At 37.9% G+C, this 21,873-nt stretch overlaps 1 protein-coding gene across 4 annotated transcripts in view; it reads right to left on the reverse strand.

Moving 5' to 3' along the window:
- CDKAL1 (CDK5 regulatory subunit associated protein 1 like 1) overlaps positions 1-21,873 on the reverse strand; it is a 623,742-nt gene that overhangs the window by 21,974 nt on the left and 579,895 nt on the right. For all 4 annotated transcript variants that reach the window (XM_033115842.1, XM_033115843.1, XM_033115841.1 and 1 more), the window contains 2 exons: positions 12,623-12,706; positions 9,485-9,649 (listed from right to left, as the gene is read on the reverse strand). In XM_033115842.1, coding sequence (XP_032971733.1) covers positions 9,485-9,649; positions 12,623-12,706 — 249 coding nt within the window. The remainder of the gene's footprint in view (positions 1-9,484; positions 9,650-12,622; positions 12,707-21,873) is intronic.

The raw sequence follows: 21,873 nt of genomic DNA on the forward strand, positions 1-21,873 counted from the left end.
ACGATTGGTGATGGAAGTGAAATGAAGAAAGCTAAGTGTTCAGCATTGGCTCGCTGTGATGATACTTTGGATGGTATTCAAATTGGAGCATGGAAAGTAATGCAAACATACCAAACACATTTTGAATCAACATCATCATACTAGTTCAGCTGTAATGTCCAATAAAATATAGCTCAGCAGCACAGAATAAAACCTATGGATCTAGACTGGGAAACCCAAATATGCCCTAATGGGCGTGCAAAAGAAATTAATTAGATGCAATATGAGAAAATGGACTATGCTTTTAACTGTGACACCAATTTAACATACGGACAAATGAAGAACTCAATTTTATATAAAGTTAAAAAAGAAAACAAGAAATGAGAAAAACTGCTTAGGGTTGGAGCCAATGTCTGGGGGTGGACGGAAAAGGAGGAAGGAACATGCCCTTATTTGCCTCTAACACGGTTAGCTGATCTGTTTGAAATCAGATCCACTTTCAACGGTTTTAACTTAATTATTAAGCCATTTCTTAACCTCATGAATGCAGTTTTCATGTGCTTTCAAATCTGGCCCTGAACTAATAGACCCTTTCACTTCAGTGGCTTTGGAAATGAATGTTAGACGGAGAGGAAAGCATTTTAACAGTGCTTTTCTAAGGGTCAAAGCTCTGAAAATACAGCATAGCCTGTACATAAAACTCAGTACACCTGAATATCCTGCTGGCCCTTTGTCTGGTAATGAGGCAAACCATGCCACCCTTGAAAACTTCTGCTTCCTTTCTAAGCACAGTTGGCTGTGTTGGTGCTGAGCTATCTAACTGCTCAAGTGAATCCATTATTAGGATCAAAGTCCCAATAGATGAGAAACAGGTGGCAGCCAGACACCCTGGGGCAGTCTTCCCTTCATTTGTGAGAAACAGAATGGTAGGTCCAGCTCTCCATTCTAGAATATTCTCCTTTAAAAGGGACATAAAGAATAAGAGGAAAAATGTCTGTCAGTAAGAATAGCCAATGCTACAAGATTGTTCTTGAGCCTTTTTCTGTTAATTTGTCACTCTCATTATGTGAGGAAACTCCTAAGTTGGTCTGCTTTCATCTGCCATTTTGTAGGATAGCATGGCTGACGATTACGTTTAAAATGATAAAAGGTTGTGCTTTTCACCTTCATTGCTTAAAGTAAAATAATGCCTTGGCCTGTATCACAAATTGATAATGGTAATATTAATAGTAGCCAACATTTACTGACGGCTAAGCCATATCCATGTAAATCCTATGAAGTGCGTACTACCGTGTTTCCCCGAAAATAAGACTGGCTCTTTTATTATTTTTTGCTCCAAAAGACGCATTAAGGCTTATGTTCAGGGGATGTCATCCTGAAAAATCATGCTAGGGCTTATTTTCCGGTTAGGTCTTATTTTTGGGGAAAGACAGTATTATTATCCCCATTTCCAGAGGAGAGAACTGAGGTGGAAAGAGCTTGAGCAACTTTCCCAAGGTCATATTTCTTGTAAGTGGTGAAACAAGGATTCAAACCCAGGTAATCAGAATCTAGAATCCATGTTCTTAATTGCGATACTCTATTGTAGACTGAAAACCAATGGAAACAAAGTATTTTTTAAAAAACTTAAAGTAAAAAAATTAAAATAAAAACCAGGAATTACTGATTTTTAAAGCTATATTTATTGAATTCCTTCATCAAATATTAATATACCTATTATGTACCAGTAACTATATACACATTGCCTAATTTAATCCTTTGTGAATCAGTTATGTCCATTTTACAAATGAAGAAACTGTGATTCAGGGAAGTCAGCTGTACAAGACCAGAGAAACTGTAATTGTTGTTTGAACGGAAACCTGACAGACTCCAAATCCTGAGCTCTTTTCACAAACCCACCCTACTATTTCTTTCTTTAAGCAATTCTTAACTGCTAGGAATACACTCAAGATGAGAGAAACTTCGTAATAAAACTAGCTGCTTATAAGTTTAGAATTAGAAGAGAATTTTCTTCTTTTCTGTCTTTTACCAGACACTAAATAGCTCTGATTTCTTAAGTATTGATCTTAGAAATTGTAGGGTTCAAGTGATTTGTTAGAATACAGGCCATAAAAAGAGAAGGAACATCAGGAGTAAAACTAGTTAGCCTTGGTTAAGCAGCAGCAGTGTTCATATTTTCTTGTCTTCCTAAGGCAGAGTTATAAGTTGACTACAACTTTTAACAGAACACAGAGAAGATGACGGTCCTGTTCATTTCTCATCATTTTATTCCACCCCGGCCCCCCTCCCCCGTAATCCAGTGTAACTTTGGTATATGAAAGGAAACTATTGTCCAGAAATTATCAAATAAGGCTCATGCAAATCAAAACGGAAGGCAGCGTGGACCTGGGCTTAAAAATCCAGGCTTGACCTCACACTGATCAGGATGGCTACTACCAAAAAAACCAAAACCAAAACCAAAACCCCAGAAAACAAGTGTTGATGAGGATGTGAAGAAATCGGAACCCTTGTGCACTGCTGGTAGGAATGTAAAATGGTGCAGGCACTGTGGAAAGCAGTATGGCGGTCCCTAAAAAAACTACAAGTAGAATTACCATATGATCTAGTAGTTCTACTTCTGGGTATATACCCAAAATAAGTGAAAGCAGGGTCTCAAAGAGATATTTGAACAACGATATTCTTACCACGATTCAAAAACAAAAACACAGGCTTAAAAGTTGGTAAGACCTGGACATAAATCCTGGCTTGCCTCTCCTACCTTTTAACTGTGACTCTGGATAAGTTATTTATTGAGGTACTGATGCTCAGATTCCTTATCTGGGAAGTAGGAATAACAGTAATTTCCTCACTGGGCTCTGAGGATGATATCAGTGAATGCAGGTGAGTTATTTAGCACAGGACTTGCCCCAGAAGTGCTAGCTTTGAGTCACAGCAGCAGGCATAGAGTATTTAGCCAACGGCACAGTGGGTACACAAGGAGGAAAAATCTCTTACTGTCTTTCAAGAGGCCACATGAGGTAGCCTTTGATGAGTTGGGGATTTAACATGGTCCAGGGTTTGGCAAAGAGCCTTGAAAGCTCAGAAACTGACCTTCACCCACAAGAAAGAGCACATGGACTGGACACAGGAAACCAGTGTATAAAACTAGAATCCCAATTTATTAATGACACACTTCTAGAGGGCTGAACAAACCTATTTTCTTCCTGCAGGGAGATTTGCACAGGAAGGCAAATTATAATCAGAAAACTGGCTGGTAAACATGAACTCAACAAAGGAAAATAAATGCATCAAATGTATAATGGTATCGAATGTATAAAGGTAATGAGATGCATTTATTTCTAAATTAGGATGGTCTTCAGACTTTATGAAGTCCACTGGCCAAAGCATCTTCTTTTTTGGGATGTAGGTTTTCACTTCCATTGTTAGCTTCTGAACCTTTTTTGTTTTGCTCAAATGTCTGACCACTCCTACCTTCTGACCGTCCTACTGTTTCTCTGGCCACCGTGACGCCTTCCACGATGTTGCACTCAACTCCTGCATATGTAGGAGCTGACAGTCTCTGTAAGGTAATTCTACCTTTTCTTTGACTGAAAAGATGTTAGGTTTCATACGGTAATATTATTCATCTCAGACGCTAGAACAATATAGACTTTCATGTATTCTGTTTAACAGCCTAACAAAAATCACTGAAAAAATTCACTGAATTTCTATATATTGTTAGGCAGTAACCATCAAGATATATCGTTAAGTGAAAATAGCAAAAGTGTCTACAATTTATCTAAGAAAAAGGTGACAGAAAACATGTCCATGTACTTGTTGAACCATTGAAAGAATAAAGTGAAAACTAAAACAAAAACAAATAAATCTTTAAATAGGTAAGAGAGGTCACACGGTAGAAGGGACAGCAGTAAGCGGAAGGTGGATTCCTTAGAACATACTTTCACAGAGTTGATTTTGCAAAAGAATTTACATAATTATGAAATAAAATTTAGAAAAACCTCTAAGAAAAGACTGGAAACAAAGTGAAACAAATGTTCCTAATTGTGTATTGGTTTGTTGCTATAATTACCTGGAGAGGATCTATTTCAGGTGACTTTAAAACAATTATTTGCCTGTACTTCCTTAGAGAGATACACTCTAAGAACAACAAATGCAAAACCACCACATCAACTTAAACCATTTTTAGTAATCACATGTTGCTCGTAGTGTTGGTACGGTTATTATCAGACAGTTCTGTAAGTTTTATAAGATAAAGCAAGTGCGTAATTATGTTGTGTTAAAGGGAACTGGGATTTTGAGTGTGGAAAAAGAAGTTGTAGATGTTAAGACAGACAATTCCTGAATTTGACTTGGAGGACAGTATGAATTGAGAAAACAATGTCAAAAGGATTGAGGAACCAATCTGAAGAGCTTCTAACCGTCCCCAAATGCAACCATTTGAGCACCAATTAAGTATAGTAACTGCAAAGGGTAAAAGCATATCAAGTATGTAAAAATGTGTATGTTTATAGTAACACTAAGAAAAATCTCATTTTTTACTTTTGGAAGACACTAGGGAATTAACTCAAATTTTGAAAACTGGTAAATAGAAGGTACCAAGCCCTTCACTCACCTTCCCTGTATGAGCTGTACCTCATGGTAAATAAAAATTGATACGAGAAAGTTTCTCTTCATAGCAGTACTTTCAGCTAATACATGAGGAAGGAAAGACAGATTTAGAATGCTACCATTTTGCAATCCCCAGCGACTCAATGAATGTAGAAATGCTCATCAACTATAACATCATAAAGGGAGACAACCAGACATTATATGCCTCATCATGGAAATGCACAGCACCATAACAAATATGCCTGTCAGAAACTCAAATATGAATCTCATTAAGCCTCTAAGTCTAACCACCAATTTATAAAACAAGCAGGCAACATAGAACCCTGTTAAACTGTATGAGCGGATGCAATTAGTGAATTCCACACTGTGGGAAATGCCACAGGACAAACAACCTGGTTTCTTCTACAAATAAACTGCAATACAAAAAGAGAAAAGAGAGCCTATGGATTAAAAAAGATTTACAAGGCATACCAACTAATTGAAATGAATGGAAGACCTTATTTGTATCCCAATCCAGACAAACTTACAAAACTGCAAAATGTGAATACTGTCGGATAAAAAATTAACGTTAATTATTTTTAATGTGATACTATATTGTGATTGTTTTTTTAAAAGGAATCTTCATCTTTTTGAGATATTTTCCGATATATTTAGATGAAATGATAAATGGGATTTCCTCGAAAATAAGCAGGGGAACGCGGTAAATAAGAGCACAGATGACGTCAGATCTACTATAAGTTGATAACTGTTAAAGGTGGGTGATGAGTATGTGAAATTATTATACTAGTCTCTCTACTTTTCTGGATGCTCGAAAATTCAATAATAGAAAATTTCTATAATAGAGCTAAAACAACTCATTGATCCCAATCTTTGATGATGGCCCTCAGATAATTTTTCATATTATCAAATGGTCATGGATTTGGTACAGGTGACATTAGGCTGTGTTTACGCATAGCTTTTATTCACATGGAATGACTCAACAGCATAGCAATCTTCTGAGGAAACTTCAGTTGTATAAAAAGATCATCACGTTGAACAGGATATGTTACCATAACTTTAGGTTCCATGAGAGAGCATGGTAAAATATCAATGCTCTTAACGTCTTAAAACTGTGTTTTTCTCAAGGTTCCTATTCCTCTGGCCCCTTTCACTAAAAAGCTCGCATCCCCTCCTCCAACTCCTCCTTACTCACATACAACTTTTGTCTATCTCTACCATCATTTTTATAACCCCCTTAGGAAGATTTATTAATACACAGATGAGAGACAATATTCATCATCCAAGAAGTCATTCAACTCTACTTTCTAAAATTGGTACTGTGAAAATTTGGTCTTATTATATGTAATACATTAAAATATTAAAACTGCCTTTATAAATATCAAACACTGCTCCCTACTTGAGAGTCATTTTCCTAAAAGAGTACTTCTCAAACTTCACCAGGCATCAGCATTACCCAGAGAGCTTGCTCAAAAACAGATTACTGGGTCTCACTCTCAGAGTTTCTGACTCAGGTCTGGGTTGAAGTGTGAGAATTTGTCTTTTTAACAAGTTCCCAGATATTCCTGATGCTGTAAGTCTGGGGACCATCCCTGAGAATTGTCACCCTAGACCAGGTATGAAAACTTATGTATCTCCTGCTTCCTCTCGTTCCTTCTTCCTCCTAAAAACAAAGTCCCCAGACACTTTCCAGATAATCGTTCATACTCTGTCCTTTCTTTTATATTTATCCCTTTGAAATCTACGATGCCTTCCATTGGATAATTATTCCATAACCGTTTTCTGAAATAAATTATAGTCACTAAAATAAGTCAGGTTAATTGTGTCTACCTTTCCTATTCTCCCCTTCTTCCAATCCTCCATTCCTCTAACCAAACGGAAAAGAGGAATAGTAATAATCCTACTGTTTCTACCAGAATATAATTTCTTAGTGGACAGCAACCTTTTGACTTAGGTTATAACACAGCATTCCTTTTCCTTCATGTTAACAGGCATTTACCTATTATTATTTGAAAATGCAAGGCGTGATTTCTATTAATATTTATAGACTTCAAAGTCCTGCCACGAGGTCAGCATTCAATCCATTTTTGTCAAATGAAATATTTTAATCACAGAATCTTAGAGACAACTGAGGGTCAGGGAACCTAAGTGATGTAAAAAGGTCACACAATGTGAATGGCACGCAAATGTCCGAATTCTGTAATCCAGATCTCATGATTCTCACCCAACCTATGCCTCCACATCTAATCTGTTGTACTTCTCTCCAGTTTGAGCAAAAGATGTCAACAGGGCCTAAAGTGAGACAAAGTAAGTCCAAAGTAGCTTGGGACCAAATACTTAAAAAAATAACCATAAAATTCTCAAATAAGGAAATGCATTTACTATGGAAAATAATTTTTTAACACAATATTTTGCTTTAAAGGCTTTGGCCTTTCCAGATTATCATTCCAGAAAAACTCAGGAAAGCCTAGAACATTCTGAAAGGAAGAAATTCTGATGGGATTAGTTCTCAGGCACTGAATAGATGATCCTAATAGAGAAATTCACCCCCCCTCTCCTGCCCTCGTGCAGCATGATCGTGGTAAAATAAGGAACAAAACCAAAACTGTTAGTGCCAGGTCATCTTCGGAATCTGATTTTTCTAGATGCAACTAGATTGGGGGAAGGGCAATGACCGCTTAGTAACCATTGACTACGGTCCTGAAATAGGATTAGGTGGTTCACATACACTGTTGAATGTATTCCTTTCAGCAACCCTATGAGATAGAGATGATCATTCCCATTTAACAGACCAAACTGAAGCTCAGGAGTCACGTGCCCAGGGTAAGCTGGCAGGTCCAGATGCAAACCCAGGTTTACCTGACCCTAAGGCATCCTCCGCAGAGTTCAGCTGATTTTTTTTTCATTCGCGAACCCTGATCAGTGTTCAAAGGGCCCGAAATGTCTGAGACATGATTATAACCTATCATCTGCTTCTAAAGCATACAAAACAATGGAAGCTGTTCTCTTCTCGCTTAGTTTATTTTGGTTCATGTCATCGGCAAAAACATTTTATCATCAGGACACATTCATTAACGAAGGCTTTTTGACCCTGAGTTCGACATATCTTTGAAGACAAATAATGAAGCACAAAGCTACGTTCATTAATTTATATGAAATCACAAATGGTGACAAAGGACTTGCTTGATGTTTACCTTAATGTAAACACCCCAATCGATATTTGCACGCTGGACGACTATTGCTAGAGGCCCACAGGGGCCAGCAGCTAACTGACTTTTATCCTCATCGCCCCTCGGACTTTTGGGCCATTGCGGCTCAGAGGCGGGCGGGTAGCAGAACTGATGACAACACCTTTCACAGGCCAGAGGGAGGAAGAGTAGAGTAGAAAAGGCTGCCCCATGGAATTTAAATGAGGCTGCCCTTCTAGAAAGTAATATTATAGTTAAGAAATAAAAGGGTACTAATTTTCCTGATTTATATATTATTAATGATGATATTTTAAAACACCATCCTTTTCAATAAGCATACACGAAGGAATTAAGTCAGTCAGGGCCTTTGAAATAATAATTTGCCCACTACTGCCATTTGTTGTAATCCTTTTTACTGTGGCAATTTAAAATCAAGCTTGTAAAACACACTGTGCAGAAAAGCAAAAAAAAAAAAAAAAAAAAAACCAATTTCCTTTAAAAATTTCTGAAGTGTTAGCTAATGTATCAACACCCACTTTTCTAGCAATCTAATTAAAATGCTGAATTAAATTGTTCTGTGCTGGACATCCATCCCAACCCCCAAGTAGTGTTTATTTTTTTAAACAACAGCAAACATTAACGGTTATGCTTATCAAGTTTTAGAGTTCACTCCTGGTCGAGCAGGATGACACACTTGGCAGGGTTTGGACAAAGGCTATTCGACATCCTTCCATTATCAGCCAGATGGCTGCACACACAGATTCTTCACATGCACTTGTCAAACTCGTGAGAGGGGTCACTCGTGTTTGGGGACACCAGAGTGTATTACCGTACTAAGTGAGAATACAGATAATAGTACCCTCTTTGTCACTCCTCCCAAAGTTTAATTAACAGGCCCTAGCAATTTATTTTGAGGGAAAAGATAATACATGTATTAAAACAGTTTTGGCATTATATGGCCAGATAAATACCACTTATCTTTTTCCCGTATGTTAAGTCATTGCTATATGCTTTTCTTGGAGTACTTAACAATTGTGTTGGAGAGAGGACATCAAATGATGCTTAGAAATGTGATACACATTTTCATTTCACACTCCATCAGCTTTTACAACTATGGCTCAATGAAATGTAAGAGAGGGTTTGGCAAACAGCCATATTTACCAAGGTATAAAACAGGGGTCAGGTTACTTTTTTATAGAAAGAAAAAAAATGTTTAATTTTCATTCCACATGACTAAAGCAGACATGCGGCTGACACCCTAGAGAAAGGTACCATAAGAATATACACTAACATGGTTTAGTGCCTGTTTAACGGTATGTTTTTACTATATTATAAACAGCTTGGTAAAGCAAGAAAATACTCCTTTCCTCACCCCCTTCCACTCCGGATCTACTGACATAGACACATACTGGCTCCGATCGTCTTCGGTGTTAAATCCTTCACCTGAAAATAATGGCTTTTGCCTTCTGCTTCTAGCCTAGAAGCAGAAACAGCTTACTCCCTTTACAGGCAAAGAAAAGAAAAAAAACTAAAGGCATCAGCAAAACTGCATCTTTCTAATTCAGATTTCAATCTGTCAGAAAGGATTAAAACCTTATGCATACATAGAAAGGGAACGATAAATGATAACAGAAACATGCTCTGGAATCACTGTGCTTCCACAGCTGCCGTTTTACTAGCAGGGTGGAGAGGAACGCATCTTTTTTACTCACCTTTGTTAAACCTGAGACTTCTCCTTTTGCTAATGGCTTGCTGATGGATGGTGTGTATACTTTGGCGTCTGATACTGGCCGCCCTTTCATAAAATGCTTTCCTGATTCATAAATGTCCACTTCGACCATTTTCCCCATGAATGTGGGGTTCTTTGGCACTAAAACCTTTAAAAAAAATTTCAGAACGCTTAATTTTGTAAAACAAACAATTTTAGAAATTTTAGAACAGTCTTAGTTTTATAGAATTATTGCAAAGAGACCACAGAGAGTTCCCGTATACCCCACACTCAGTTTCCCTACTAGTAACATTTTACATTAATATGATACATTTGTCACAATTAATGAACCAATATTGATATATTACTATTAACTAAAGTCCATATTTTATTCAGAATTCCTCAGTTGTCCAGTAATGCCCTTTTTCTATTCTGGGATCCCATCCCAAGTAGGCTCTATCTTCCAGCTGCTCCAGGACCTGGGGACCTAGTAGGAAGATAAGGCACTTCCGGGAGCAGTGGCGGGAGGAATGGTGAGCTGCAGACAGTGCTCTTTCATTGCAGGACGCCTGCTGCCCTAAGGCGTGTGGAAGCAGACCTGGGAAATCCCCCAGCAGTCAGTCAGTCAGTCAGTCAGTCAGTCACTTTTGGACAGGCCTTTGAGATTCTGCTCATGGCTGTCCCGTGCAATGAAGAAAACTGAGACAACACTGATGAAAGCCTCGGACTTTTAATACCTTCCACGTTAGCTGTCAGAGTAATGGTTTGAGTAAACACTTCAAATAAAGGCCTGCATGTTTGTGTGTGTGTGTGTGTGTGTGTGTGTGTGTGTGCATGCATGAGCAAGGGGTTTGGGGGAAGAGAAAGAATATTTAAAAGCAATCTTTTCAATATCCCAAACATGGGTGTTTGGAGGTAAATGACTTCTTTAACTAATGGTTGCCATTCATTTCTTCTGTTTTGTTAAAAAATGCATGTATTTGTTAGTTCTACCTACACGAAGAACCAGCTACCCTGAAGGGTACTTTGGCTAGTTCACAGGAAGCTGTCAGATGGTCTCTTTCCACTAGAGATTTCTGATAAAAGTACTTGTTTATCTCGAGCAAATGTTTCCCCTCCTGTGGGACTTATAGGTAGTTTGTATGCATTCTGTCTCCCTCACACTTCTATTTTAGTACTGGAGCTACTTGCCAATCTTTTAAAGTTGGGATCCAAAATAAATAGACAAATTCTAATCCAGCAATACTTTGATATCTTGATACAATCTTTACTTCTGGAACTCATCTTATTAGAAAAATAATTCCTATGAAATCTTTGATATGCTTAGTTGTAGAGACAAAAAGAGTCAGATGAGAGCCAGAAGTTCCACAGCCAATTTCTCTGACAGGCAAAATTGGATCTTGGTCTTTCTGAGTTTGATTTTTTATGACCACTGAGTACACTGCTTCATCAAAGTATAGGAAAAAGGTCACCTGGGTGGTGAATTACTCCTGGCAAGCAAGCGAACTAAAAGAGCTTTAGTATCGGGATATGAAAGCCCTTTTACATCAGTTTTTATAAAACAAGAAAATCTCTAGAGTAAACTATCCCAGGGAGATTTGGTACTATTCTGGGGGAAAATCACTCTCCTTGATCTGCTGCCTTGATCTGAATGAAGGGCTCAGTGTTTTTTCCCCCTCCGGTTTTAATAATTGGAAAAAGCCCGACTACTTTAAATTGGAGGAAACAGCTAATGAGGCATGCCATTGCCTTTAAAACGAAGGGGGAAAAAAGTTCCCTGCTGAGGCAAAAACCCAGATGGCAAGAGAAAGGAGAGGGAAGAGGCAACCAAAATACAATTAAGCTCCTCCCCAGCTGAACAGAAGGTTGGCCTGAATAGGAAAATGGCTCTCTGGAGTCAATTAATGAGATGGAAACTGGGGAAGAGACTCCGCTCAAACATGGAGTGTTGGAAATCCTTCCTCAACTGTAGTCTCTACAGGACAGGGCATGTGTAGTCTGAGCCTCACAAAGCTCCCCTGACGTTTCAGGAGGACCCAGGGCCCAGTCTGAGATTGTTCCTTGGGGAACATCAATGCTGGTGGCCTCACTGGCTGCTGCTGTCCTGCTTTCCAACACAGTCGGCTGCCCTTGACCATCCCTTACCTGACTTGCTTACACTGGTCGTAAGAGACCTCCCATGCTCTAATTCCAGCCCCAACCCACAGAAAAAAATTTCACTTCTAATTTGATGAGAAAGGAACAAAAAAGGAGGAAAACCCATTTGATCGAAAAAGTTAACACAACCCAGGAATGACCCATGAAATCCCTCTCTCCCCATGAGACTCTCCCACCTAAGAGGGCACGTCCCATCTCCATAACCGAATGTCCCTGAAATGGGCACACAGTTTTCTTTAGTCATTCGGGACTTGCTTCACCAATTGGGAAAGTGGAGTCCCAAATGCTGGAAAGAAGTCTGGCTACTGGTGGGGCAAGGCAGATTGGCTTACAGGGGAGGCAGAGAAGGGGAGTAAGGAAGCAAGGAGCCTTTCGGGTTGGCCTTGCAGAAAAGTCTCCAAATGAAGTTGGTTTGATCCTTACAATGCTCTCCAGAGTTGTTCGCGCAACTTGAGTTGAATCCAAGGAATAGACTCTTTTCCCTTTGGCCCCGCATTTTTATCAAGATAGAAGTTAAAAAAAAAAAACAAACACTAAAACTAAACGAACCTAACAAAACAACCAAGCAACCAACAAACCTATACGAGTGCTGTGACAGCGAGAGGAAATCCCTGCCCTTCCACGCTGCTGTCGCCCATGCAGACATCCTTCCTCTCTCTGAGCAGGACTTTCCCCTCTCCTTTGCCAGCTGTGGGGACTTTGGCAGGGGTAACTGTCTGTTCCAAACTCCCCAAAGCCTGAGGCCAGCCCTGTCAAAGACTCATGAAAACTAAAACACACTTATTCCTTTATAGAGAATGTTTGTAGACTAAGCCACAGAGATAAGCACCACATTCGCAGGGCTGGCTTCATGCTATAAAATAGCCTTGCTGCAGCGAGACTCTACAACCTTCCGCATTTTTAAGTCCCTTTCGCCTAAACTGACTTACTTTCAGAACTCTTTTTTATTTTGGAGAAAACATAAGAACATGGAAGTGTCTCTTACCTGCTCATAGAATCGATTGTGTGCAACGTAAAACTTGGAATCAAAAGATTCTTCTGTTACTAACACTTGCTGTCTTTCACCAATCTGGGAAGAGAAGGGGAGAAAAAAAGGAAAGATTAAGGGCAAACACCTGAGAATCCAAAATAAATGCCAGCCCAAATAGTTCTGGACCAGTCAGTAGTGTCCTCCTGAACTTAAAAGTACACTCTAGAATGCTAGTTACCTAACAGCTAATATAAGAATCATGGATTCAAATTTCCTGAAAGACAGTATTAACTACAAAGAGTTAATTATATATATATATGTGTGTGTGTGTGTGTGTGTGTATATATATATATATATAATATATTACCGAAGTAATATAAAATGAGCACAGTGTGAAATCTTATTTTCTTATACAACTATGAAACAAAACTTGATCTGATTTCCTCCTTCAACATAAGTAATATAATTAAGGCTTCTAAGACATACAAAAATCTTCTAAATATACCTTTGTTTCTTGAAACAAAGTTGCGAAACAAGCCAGAACAAGCTGCTTCTGATCCAAATTCATGAAAATATTTTGGCAATATGAAAGAAGAGTAATAAACATTAATTTCAGTTATGAGGGATGCAACACTAAAGAAAATGCCTCCAAAAACTAGTCATTAAGTCCTTGCACCTAAACATTTCACATGTTGCATATGATTCTGAAATTACTGATTAATTCACACAGCTATTTACTTATATACATTTTCGCCGTCACAGGCAACTGTCTCTTCTTTGTGGCAGCCATGACCCCATGTCGATTTTTTTTTTTAGGGGAAGACAGCAAAAATATGGGACTGTTAATTCTCTATAGTATCAATCTACATTTATGATCAAAGCATGCATTTTTAATAACCAAGAAGTTAAATCCGACAAAACATTGGTTAAAGAAATGTGGCTATTCTAAAAAATTCTACTGTATGGGGAGAGAGTCCTAGAGAGCAGTTTCCAGGCTCTCGGCCTCACGTGGAGGGGTGCTAGCTCGGGTAATAGATGGCCGTCAGCTGTGGCTAGTTGGCCGTCAGCTGTGGCTAGTTGGCCGTCAGCTGTAACCATTGAGCCATTGGCCACTAATATAACTGCCGCAGCTAAGTTGGGGAGTTGAGGGAAGTCAGAGAGTCGGTCGGTTGGCAGAAAAGCGGACAACAGGTCGCACGTCGTGTGAGTCCAGCCTCCAGTGAGACTATAAGTGGTATGACTCCCCTACCTATGGCTCCGTGGGAGTTACTTTTTGGCCTCACCATATCCTGTGTTCTTGTGTGGGGAGCGGGAGCTGAGACCCCACATGACACCCTGCATGACATACCGTTTCCAAGTTTATTCCACTGTGAAATGTAACATTTAAAATATCAATTACTTACTTTCATAAGGTTGTCAAAATGTCTGATGTAGCAAACCAGCTGTATTGAATGATTGTGCCCAGAATTATTTTTGCCATTGCTACTTGATAAATACAACCATTTTAAAGCACATTGGTAAGAAGATTTTTGAAAAGCAATCCCTATTCTCATATGCAGGGATCTGCCACTATGTTCGGGCAGTCACCATTTAGGAAACGTAAACACAGCTGCACTAAATAGACCACCTAACAATTAAAAAAGAAAAAACCAAAAAAATCCTCCCCTCTCCATCATACAATGCCAATACCTAAATACACCATAATTTACTTTTTTTTTTTTTAACTATCTCATCTCAGCCAAAAGTTGTAAGGTTTCTAGGAATATTACTTATCAAAGACTTATTTCACTCCCTGAAAACCAATAAAAGTTTCTGCAATATTCATCTCTTTTGAAAACCAAGGAGCAACAAAAGAAAGTTCCCCAAACTTTGACTTTAAGCTCTTTATTTAAAAAAGACTGACAAATATTGGGTTTCACTGAAGTATATTTTTCTGGAAGAAAACTTAGAATGTTTGCACACATTTCACAGCGTGAGTTGCTTAAAACTTAGGATAAGTATCTGTCAATGGTTCTTAAGGAAATCTGCAATTACACTCTATCTAACATTCAGTTTTCAGGAAATTAATCTAACAATAATATAAAATTGTAGAGCCACTGAAAACGTTATGCTGCTTCTTTCCTCTTGTTAGAATTAATGTGGACAGTGTTAGTTATCCTTTGGGGCTGTTCTATTTTATCTTGAGATAATAACGATGACAGTAATATATACACAGAGCGTTAGAAAGACTTGCTATGTTTATACAGAAGAGGGCAGGGCTTTCGATCAACCACCAGAGAACTATTTGTAGGTGAGTATTTAACTATTATTTGCCAAAGCGATTCAAGAAAACTGCTATGTGCAGAATTTATAGTGGCAAACACCTCTCTACTCACCCTTTTGTCCTCTCAGCCATAGATTTTTTTTTTCTTTTTTTAATCTCATTGGTTAGGCTCTTAAAATTCCCATTAAGATACTGGGCAAAAATAAGTATAAGAAAGCTAGGCCTTTGATTAAAAGCTGCTACAATGTATTCCCACATGTCCTAAAAAACAACAACAAAACCCAAATAACAAATGTCCTCTTCAATATATCTATATCTACATCTATATTTATCTTTTTTTAAAGAATAAAGTTGCAATGAAGTGAATATAAAATATGACCTTTAAGAGAATCAGCTGTTTCAAATAGCAAAATCACAATGATGTTAAAGAAGCAGGGAGTTCAGGTGCAACTCTGGAAGAGGTACCTTTGGAACCATTCCCACTATTTGATGCCTCCTATTTAATTACTAGCTGTAGAAAACATACAACATCATGAATCTAATTCCGTGGGGCATGACTTTTCCTTGAGTAGAGAAACATCTGTGACAAACAAAAAGCAACGTTTTTTAAATTCAATTTTTGGGTAGATTTCTCAGTATGTTATATAACCAGTTAAGCTGTGTTATTTGTGTCACAACTAGGTTTAAAATTTCCAAAGTGCCTGAAGTTGTGAGAAACATCAGTTCTAGCCATATGGCCAGATAACAGACACAAGAAACACACTAGCATTAAAAAAACAGTGGTTTCCAACAGAACTTGGTTGCTGAATAAATGCTCATTCAAGTATACTCTATTTCTCCATTTGTCCTAAAACAAACAATATTCGACATGGCTATATAAGGATTTAAAAAGAGAAACTGAAAGGAATTGTTTTAAGACAGGCAGACAATACCAAAATTAAACAGAGTATCTGGGCCTTCACTTTTAACCCAGTAAGAAATGTTACTGGTGTAACTACTCCTTGGACTAGAAGAAGCAAAAGGTTTCTTTTAAACTCATATATGAAATTAAATATAATCTTTATGTCAAGTTTACTTTTCACTTCACTTTGTTTTCTACTCTTGTTTTCTTTAAACGGAAAACCTGAGATGCGGCTTTGGAAAATAATTTCAATTCGATTTCTACTCTGAAGGGGTTAGATTAGGTTAAACTTCAATATTTCAATATAACTGTTCAGAGTATCCAAAAAACATTCACAAAGGACAGATATATACTATTTGAGGACTGGTGTAAGAGAAATATTTATTTCTTAAAAACACAAGAAGGTAAAGAAATTGTTTTGCTTCCCATGAAAAGTTTCTAGCAATTAATTTTTCTGTCCAATTGCCTTAGGGAAAAAGTAGAGATGAAGACACACATATCAAAAGCTCTCATAATTATTTACATCACGTTCCTAATAAATTTGAATTCTATGTCTGTTTATCCTACAAAATATTCTGACATGCTACTTCTGCAGCTATGTTTTTTTTTTTTTTTTTTTTTTTTTTTGTAGATAATAAAAAACAATTTTTCTACCTGGCTGGTTTCTGAATGCATGACTCTGGAAAATGTCAAATGTCTTTCTTTAGTTCCAGTCAAATTAGTTTTTTTCCCCCCAAAGCTGCCTGGAACATGTTAAACACAAGGCTGTGACCTTAAACTCCGAAATAATATTTCTAGTGTCTGTGCAAAAGCCTGCCCTCACATACACCTTTAGACTAATTACTGCAGTGTAATATTGCCAGTGAACCACTGTAATTACACTTGGAGAAAAGTATGGTCTTGTTCTTTCCTAGCTAATGAAAATGATAACCTTTCCATTTTGATTCATCATTCACAACAGGCAGAGCATGCGATGCTGGGTCTCTAGGGTATACAGTAATTTTCCTGACTGTTTATGCACACTTCTGTTTTCTGGCCCTGCAGAAACTGGAATTAAAGAACCAGGCATAGTTATGCTCAAAACAGTCAACAGTAATAGTAGCAATAACATTAAAATTTAATAATCATCCTTACTCCACAATGCCATTCTATAATGAAATAGGGCCCTGACACAGGAGTATGTGTCAAAAATGATGATAGCCTAGAAAACAAGTAATGAGACTCACAGTCCATTGTATTCAAAATGCTCGCCATCAATTTACTGGTCGAGCTAAGGATTCTTGAGAGAAGATGGTGGACAGTTATTGTCAAAGGGGCTGGACTTGTATCTGACTCTTACACTATGACAGAAAAGACATTCTATTAGAATTTTTAAAAACATTATCTTCTGTGTGAACAAACACATGCTTTAGCTCTATTTATTAAATAGGATTAAATATATTCAAAAGATGAAGAATGAGCCTTTGAGGTGGAATATCCATACCTTTAAGTATTTAATGTATATATATATCTATTATTAATTGCCATGAGTTTCTTAGTGGCCCTATTTTCCTTCTTCATATTATTTCTTCCTCATCAGAAATAAGCTAACCATGAAGGGAAAGAGAAAAATAATTTGGCTTCTTGAAAGTCCTTTCTCCCAAAGCAATAATACACGCTACAAAGACCAGATCCAAGGTAGTTCACTTGAATCGAATCAGATTATGACATTTCTTCTAACAACAGCCCTGTGTGCTGTTTTCTTCAATAGCCGGCTGGTTCTTTTCTAGCCATGTGCCCACTCCAGTAAGAGAAAGACAACCCAAGGGAGTCTCTTCCCAGTTGGAGGCAAAATGCCAACCCTAATAACAAAGCTATTTCATCTGCCGGTTGAGAGCCAACAGTAATAGTCTAGTAACGGTGCTTTATTGATTCTTGACAGCAAACAGTTACATGACAGATGCCAACCTGATTCCTTTTCAGCATCTTAGATCTATACTCGAGTGCTGACTGAACTTCCAATTAAAAAAACATCCAAGTCGTAACCACCTGTCTGTACATTTTTAGTGTTCTAGAACATTCTAAGGTGTCACCTACAATGCTTTGTGGAATTTTTTTTTTTAATTGTGGTAAGAACGTGTAATATAAGATCTACTCTCTACTAACAAACCCAAACAAGTTGCCCTTCCTTATCACAGACCTGGCACAAGTATGATAGCTCTGTTTTTCCCACACGAAGAACACACTACAATGCCTAGGTCGTACAGAAAAGCGCTCAACATTTAAAACTACCTAAAGTCCTACGGCATGCTAGTAGATCCATCCACGAGATCCTATTAGTGGGATGGCTAAGTGGTACCAATACAGGATTATATGTATGGAACCCTTTTTAATTAAAAATTCAATTCTAAGATTGAACATCTATCTCCATCACTCCCACCTTCCTGATCTTTTTTCATTGGTTTTTATCAGTCATTGCACAGCAAGTCTGGGCCAATCTTCTTTGATGAGCTTCTCAAAAAGGCACAAAAGTGATCACACTTATCGCTCAGAACTACTGAACAGACACTGCCTTCTTGGAAAGTGTCATTAGAATTTTTGTTTCTCCGATGACACAAATGAGCCATATTACAAAGAGAAGGAAAAAAAGACAGACGACCAAGGTTTAGAAATTCAGTGTTTATGTAATCGAATACTGTACAGTAATGACTTGCCAACTCTCCTTAGAACTTTGCTCAAAGCCCTCATGCCTGAAGCACTGAGCGAGCCTGGTACCTTCAGTCTCCTACACTACACTTCATCAAAACAGTATGAGACTCCGAAGAATTCAAAGAAAGATTCAGACATTTGCAGGAAAAAAGGTGTGAGTGTGGTATGCTGGACACCTTCCAATTTTCTCTGTGGTGGAAGAAGGTTCCTTTTCACATATTAGATTACAGGAAAAGATGGATAAGTTCAAGCTCACCCAGCCTCTAGATGTGAATTTTTGGAATCATGAATTCCGAGCTGGCATGGGTGGAGGAATTAACAGGTCATTTAGTTCAAACTCTTCATTTTACTGATGAGAAAACTAAGGCTCATTGGAGATTAAATGATGTGGTCAAAGTCATACAGCTCATAATTTTTATCCATAACATTAAAAATGGATTTTATCCTGACAGTTGTTCTTAGGCTAACAACTGATTTACTCCAAACCTGCACCATTCAGTACAATGGCCACAAGCCATGTGTGGTTGTTGAGACCAATCGAGATGCTATAAAACACACTCTAGTATAAAATACACACCAGATTTCAAAAACTTAACATGAATAAGGAATGCAAACTATTTCATTAATTTTATATTGATTACATGTTGAAATATTTTTGATATATTGGGTTAAATAAAATATATTATTAAAATTTCACCTGTTTTTTACTTTTTTAGTGTAGCTACCAGAGAAAACATAATATCTGTGGTTCACACTACATTTCCACTAGGCAGAGCTGCTCTACAGCATTACTGTCTAATTTTTAAGGATTTAACAGAAACCCCCCATTTCACTATTTCAGAAGGACATTTATCATGTAAAAAAAAAATTTTTTTTTAACTCACCACAAACATTCTTAATTGCAGTAATCATGTAAATGCAATACTTTAATTTTAGGAAAAAATGCATACATATCTATAAATTGTAAAAGCAGGAATTTTGAATTGCTAAATTTCTCTTTTTGACCTTTAAATTATTCTTGCTTCCATCTTTCTGGTTGACCGCAGCTCCCCAAAAGCTAAACCATGATCAACATGCTTGTTTTTAGGGAAATGCAGGCATTCAAGGAGAAGACACCTAAATTTTCCAATCAGTCATCTCCCATTTTGTGTAGCTGTAAAAGCAACCATATAAAAAACAATGGCATTTGGATGAAAAAGGCAGAAATCGATCATTCTCAAATTCATTTTTAAAAAGCCAAAAAAGAATGTCCAAAATACATACTGCCTTTGGTAAGATAAATCTTTCGTTATCAACCCTGTTACCAAAGAACTCAGCATAGACGTGAGCAATAAATAACACGTGCAGTACACACCACCATCTTTCAACCATTTGCCAGCCGGGATTGAGGCTGAGGAAGCAGAAAGGATTAAGCTGAAATCAAAGACAGCCACACTCTAATGGTGTCGAATTAGCATAACAAAAGACACTGCCACAATCTTTCAGCAGTGGGCAACACATCTCATTAAAGAAGACTGAGTAACAATTATTCTCTCCTGCTCCTCCTCCACCCTCACCCACACTTCTTGGCTTAGCTCTGGGAGACCCTGAGAGAGCTCAGCTTGAGAGCTTCTGCTTTATTGGCCTGGCATTCAGGCTGCAGGGGAAAGAGCTCACTTGTATTACTGTGCACCTGCCTCTCAATGCTTTATCCCGATTTCCTCTCCTGCTGTGAAAGCGCAGCTCCTTCAAACACATACAAGTCCTGCTACTCAGTTTATAGGCATATAATATTGAGAAATGGCAAAGATGACCAAAAAAAAAAAAAAAAAAGCTAGTTCCCCCTAAAACGTCTTTATTTAAAGAAAATTGATCTATTTGTTTCACTTCATCTATTCAATTTTTCCCCTTTAATAATTACTTTGGTCTCAGAGTTAATGAAGCTAAATTGAAATTCTACTAAGTTTTATTGCCACCAGCAATTAGCTGTGAGCATATGCATGCGCATATACATACACATAGCATGAGATTTAAATGGGAGTAGTTTGGTTCACACCTAGTCTCTCTTTGACAACAGACAACTGAGAAAACATATGAAATTCAACACAAGAATATTGAGGTTTTAGGTGAACATGTGGGCACTTTTTATATAAATTTAAACCGAGAAGAATAAAAGAGTCTTCTTAAACCAAGAATAAAAACAAAATATTCTTCCAGGGTGATTACTAAGAAAGATGAAAGCTTCAAGTAATCCTATATACTTTTTCATGTCATTCCACTTTGCGGGAAGGACTGGGTAAAAAGGGGAGAGAAAAGGATGCAGCCATTTAATCTAAACAACTAATTCTGAGTGATATTGTTTGATCAGTAAAACCTTTCAAAAAGGAATCTAGTTGTGAGGGCGGCTTTGATTTTTTTTAAATGGCCTCTCCTGCCAAACACATTATTTATTACATAGTCTACTGAAACCTGAACACTGCCATGTCTGCAAGTTGCTCTAGGAAAATCTGTTAATCACAGATGTAGACAGGAACTTCTGCAATTGTTCCTGAGACTAAAAGAGTAGAAACCGAGCCAACTCAGCGAGTAGCTGGGAAAACTCTATTGAACCTATTTAGTAAGTCTGGATTTTCCAAACGGCTGCAAAGTTGCTGCCCTGATGGAATTTAGAGACCTTGAGAATATTCAAGACATTAACAGACTGGAGAGCAGAGGTGAAATATTCTAATCCTATACATACCTCACACATGACAGTCTGCAGTTAAAACAAAACTTGGGATATCACCTAAATCCTGAAAGGCCCTTCTCTAGGTGGTGACTTACTCAACATTCAAGAGCCAGCTGGGTTCTGCCTTCCATCTGACAGGTAGAGTGGATTTTTAAAAAATCTTCCCTCCTACTGAATTTCTCCTGTTTTATAGGTAGATCACATTGTAATTTTTTTTTTTTTTTTTTACTTCTTGCCTATTTATACTTTAACGTTGGCCAGAAAGTGGTATCCAAATGCAACACATTATTATGAGTTTATTTTTTAAAGCATGATAATTCTGTATCTTGATCCCCAGCAATCGATGTCTCAGACCACGGCCTGTCTTACAAAACGTTTCTGGGCACACTGGTACAATCTCCTTCCCTTTATGATGGAACCTCAGACAACAGTATGAGAGCTTGAAGAGCATGAATCAGGAAGCCAAGAAGCCTTTGGTTCCACCTCTGCCACTAACTAGCTGTTTGATGTGGAGCAAATCGTTTCACTTTTGAGCCCCCGTTTCATCACCCAAAAAAATGTGGAGGGGGTTAAAATTCGTAACGTGTAAGGCCACACATCCTGTGTTTCTAAATGAAGAGTCCCATCGAGGAATCCAACCAGTAAGGTGTCCTACTCTGCATACTAAGTTCTGCGGGCAGTGGCCTTGGTGACACCAGCAGTGGCAG

Source organism: Rhinolophus ferrumequinum, chromosome 9 (genome assembly GCF_004115265.2).
Source record: "Rhinolophus ferrumequinum isolate MPI-CBG mRhiFer1 chromosome 9, mRhiFer1_v1.p, whole genome shotgun sequence".
Taxonomy (NCBI): Eukaryota; Metazoa; Chordata; class Mammalia; order Chiroptera; family Rhinolophidae; genus Rhinolophus; species Rhinolophus ferrumequinum.